The 4,042-nt window shown below is 37.2% G+C and overlaps 1 protein-coding gene across 2 annotated transcripts in view; it reads right to left on the minus strand.

The window, feature by feature from the left end:
- The window catches only part of LOC106877899 (uncharacterized), a 52,979-nt gene extending 48,978 nt beyond the window's left edge, over window positions 1-4,001 (minus strand). The window contains exon 1 of one of the 2 annotated variants that reach the window (XM_052967079.1): window positions 3,641-4,001. Coding sequence is in view for 1 of the 2 variants with exons in the window: in XM_052967080.1 (XP_052823040.1) it covers window positions 3,641-3,649 (9 nt within the window). In the remaining variant the exon portion in view is untranslated. The remainder of the gene's footprint in view (window positions 1-3,640) is intronic. The other variant, XM_052967080.1, reaches the window with a different exon arrangement.
- Between the last annotated feature and the right edge of the window lie 41 nt (window positions 4,002-4,042).

A 4,042-nucleotide genomic window follows, 5' to 3' on the forward strand; every position in this document is an offset into this window, starting at 1 on the left:
ATGTACGTATGTATGTATGTATGTATGCATGTATCAACATGTGTGTCTTTGTGTCTGTCCCTCACTATTGCTTGACAACCAGCATCAGTTTGTTTACATCCCTGGAACTTAACAATTCAGCAAAAAGAGACCAATAGAGAAAGTATCAAGCTTAAAAAAGTACTTGGGTTGGTTTATTTGACTAATCCCTTGAAGGTGGTGCCGACTGAAGTTAATATGACTGAAGTCCAATGACTAAAACTTGTAAAGCATAAAAAATTGAAGATATTTTTTTAAGGGTTGTGGTTTTATAACTGATTATAAAGTAGTAATGATAAAAGGTTCATAGTCACTGATTTACAGCTTAGCATATGCTCACCAACATGAACTACTCTTGATTCTGATTAATGTTCATGATCATTTCTTGTAGTTGTTGTTTAGCTCCAAGTCAATCCAGATGAAGATAATCTATGATTAAAGGCATCCCAACCATGTGCACTCCAGCAGAGGTGAAGCAAGAGTTCTCAGTCTCCATGGACAAAGACATTTTTGGGACTCCAACAGGCATGATGAGCCCAAGGAAATTTCAGGCTCATTACACCTCTACACACTTGTCCTAAGAGCAATACACCCTTCTCTTGCATCTCTGCATCCCAGTTTACATGCTGAGAGAAAGGACATTTCAAACTTTGCAGACATGGGACAACTATGGACATGTGTTTAGGTCTGTTTAACATTGTCAACAAAGTGCAGTCTAACTGATCCTCCGATCCTGTAGATTGCATAATTAAAAAAAAAATAGTGGAAATAACTATTGGAAATAACTAATGACATGAATTTGGATAATTGAGTTAAAGTAACAGCCACAAGTATATGTTTTTGTCTGTTTGACCTAATCAGCTCAATATGGTCAAATCAAGCCAAAAGATCAGGGGATGAGATATTACATTAGAACAAGATAGGTATATTTTTCTTTAAGAATAAACTGTAGAGGGATGATATGTTTCAGATTGCAAAGTAGTGTATAGGAATCATAACATCGTTGATGGAAAATGTGTACATATTGATAAAGGTGCACTTGCTCTCACCAATGCAGAGAATAGATGTGGAAATTTTATTAAATTGGTTGCTGATTGAGGAAAATGCACATGGATGAAAGAGGGACTACTCCAAATAGATCTACCCCAAATAGATTCAACAGATGGACTAGCTTTTGATTGTTACATGGTTGAAATGATGGTTAAGGTTATGTTGACCAAGAAAACAGTCAGACCACCAGTCATAGTCATTGTAGTACAGAAAATTTCCGGCAAAGTAGGTTATGCATGGTCACTCATATAGTTAACCAAATAGCCAACAAGAAGATGTTAGTTCTAATTTCTGGCATAACAGAATCAACTGCTATGAAGGCAAAGAAGATGATCTAGATAGAAGAAACTAGAGACATCAAAGTGATTAACCTAGTTATGAAAGTAACTCAAAAGTGTCATAGCACAACTAATAAGGAAGAAATTAGCTTAAAAGTGATGTAGTTCAGGTTGGGTTTATGTCAAAACACTTTACCACCGACGCTGTCTTCCTAGTGAGACAAGTTGCAGAAATTTCTTAGAAAGAACAAGCTACTAAAGCCAGTAATCTTACACCTAGGCCTTTTCCAGTCTGGTAGTTGCTAAAGAAAATCTGATGTAGCTGAATGGATTGTGAGAGTTATGTAAGCTATGTAAGGAAATGCTGTCAGCAATTATTTCAGTGAGAAAATGAATAAGAGTCCATCTGGGACTTGATTCTCAGTGCCATGCTATTTACTGTATATTCTGCTGGCCATAAAAGAGAAATTTAAGACTGGCCATCCATAGGAACTTCTGTATGCCTATGGTCTAGCTCTCATAGATGAATCTGTCAAAGAATTAATGAACAAATTCTAAATATGGATGCAAAGCCTAGAATCAAGATGTCTTAAAGTAAACCTAAGATAAATGTTATCATTTACATCTGAAGGCCTTTTCTGTAGACCTACCTGTGATCCCACTGCATGCCTTGTGCATCCATAGTTTACATTAAGTATACTGAATGATTGCCCTCTTTTGCATAGTAACCATGGCTACTTTTCAGACAGCATAGTCTTTATTAGCAAAAACGTTTGTCTTTGCTAGGTTTACTTTAAGACATCTTGATTCTAGGCTTTGCATCCATATTTAGAACTTGTTCATTAATTCTTCGACAGATTCATCTATGAGAGCTAGGCCATAGGCATACAGAAGTTCCTACGAATAGCTAGTCTTAAATTTCTCTTTTATGGCCTGCCAAATATACAGTAAATAACATGGCACTGAGAATCAAGTCCCAGATAAACTCCTACTTATTCATTTTCTCACTGAAATAATTGCTGACAAGTGGACTAAGGAGTTGCAGATCAGGTTCTTATACTTGAAAGGTCATACGCCAAAAGAGACTTTCGATGAGGTGAAAGAAGTTTATGGTGGCAATGCACCATCATGCAACGTAGTCAAGCACTGGCATCACCAGTTCAGATGTGGTTGGACACCAGTGAAAACTGCTCCTATTCCTGGATGGTCACATTCCACCATTGATGAAGATACCATCCATAAACTATTCGCCAACTAGCCCAAGAAGTGAAGATGAGTGTACAGTCCATGGAAAAAATCATTCGCGACCATTTGCACATGTGGAAGTTGTCTGCATGATGGATTCCCCAGATGCTCACACCTTTTCAGATGCAGGAATGAGTCACTTGCTCTCAGACTTTTTTGGAATGTGCCAAGAAAATGAGGAGGACTTTTTCAGCAGACTTATCACACGGGATGAAACATAAGTCCATCACTATGATCCTGAGACTAAAATCCAGTTGAAGCAATGGAAGCATGATAACTCACCACCTCCAATGAAAGCTTGTGTCCAACCTTCAGCAGGCAAGGTGATGCTCGCAGTCTTTTGGAACCAGCATGGAGTAGTGATGATGGATTTTCTGGCAAACCACAATTAACAGGACATATTATGCTTCTCTGTTGCAGAAATTATGGGACACCGTCAAAGCAGAAAGGCATGGCATGCTAACCAAATGAGTCTACCTCCTCCAAGACAACACCCTAGTTCACAATATGCATGTTGCCCAAATGAAAGCACACCCCTGCAGTTATGAATTCCTTCCTCATCCCCCTTACTCTCCTGACCTCACACCATCTGACTTCCACCTCTTTCCAATCATGAAGCCTTTTTTGAAGGAGAAGCACTTTTCAAATGATGATGAACTTATTTTTACGGTAAAGTCTTGGCTCTAGACGCAACCTACTGACTTCTACAGACAAGGTCTTCACAGCTGCATAAAGTGATGGGAGAAGTATGTCATCTATGTAGAGAAGGATTAATAATTATGTCAAGTTTTGTTTATCCCAGTCCTTGAGAAGTGGATCAGGGGAAATTTTTAATGAACAGCCCTCGTATATACATATATATAGTATATATATATATATATATATATATAGATACATATATATTATATATGCATATATACATGTATATATACATACATATATACATATGTACATGTGTGTGTGTATGCATGCATGTGTGCGTGCCTGTGTGCATGCATGTGTGTGTGTATACTGCAGAGTTGATTAAATGTGAATAATATATCACTTACTTTCAGCATGTTGTCCAAAATAAGAATGGTGCAGCTGTAGTACGATGCCAATTTAGCTCCTCAGCATATCACAAACTACTCCAATGAAAAATGTTTGAGTAGTTATATAATAGGTGAAAAGTGTAAGTACAAATTTATAACTCAGTGACTGCTAGACAAGAGTGTTTGCAAATCCTGTAATTAAACATACAAGTTGACAGCCACACTCAAAATCACTTGCTTCAAATAAGAAATCTGGTAAGACTTGTATCATTCAAATTGCCAGGAACAGTGATACAAAAAAAAAAAAAACACGAAGTAAAAAATAAATAATAGTTCTTATTTATAGTTTACAAATCAGCTGAGAACTTTTGCATATTCTCTTCCTTTTCACTCCCTCTTTCCCTACCCCTTCTCTCTTGG

The sequence above is a fragment of the Octopus bimaculoides genome, chromosome 4 (genome assembly GCF_001194135.2).
Source record: "Octopus bimaculoides isolate UCB-OBI-ISO-001 chromosome 4, ASM119413v2, whole genome shotgun sequence".
In the NCBI taxonomy this organism is placed as follows: domain Eukaryota; kingdom Metazoa; phylum Mollusca; class Cephalopoda; order Octopoda; family Octopodidae; genus Octopus; species Octopus bimaculoides.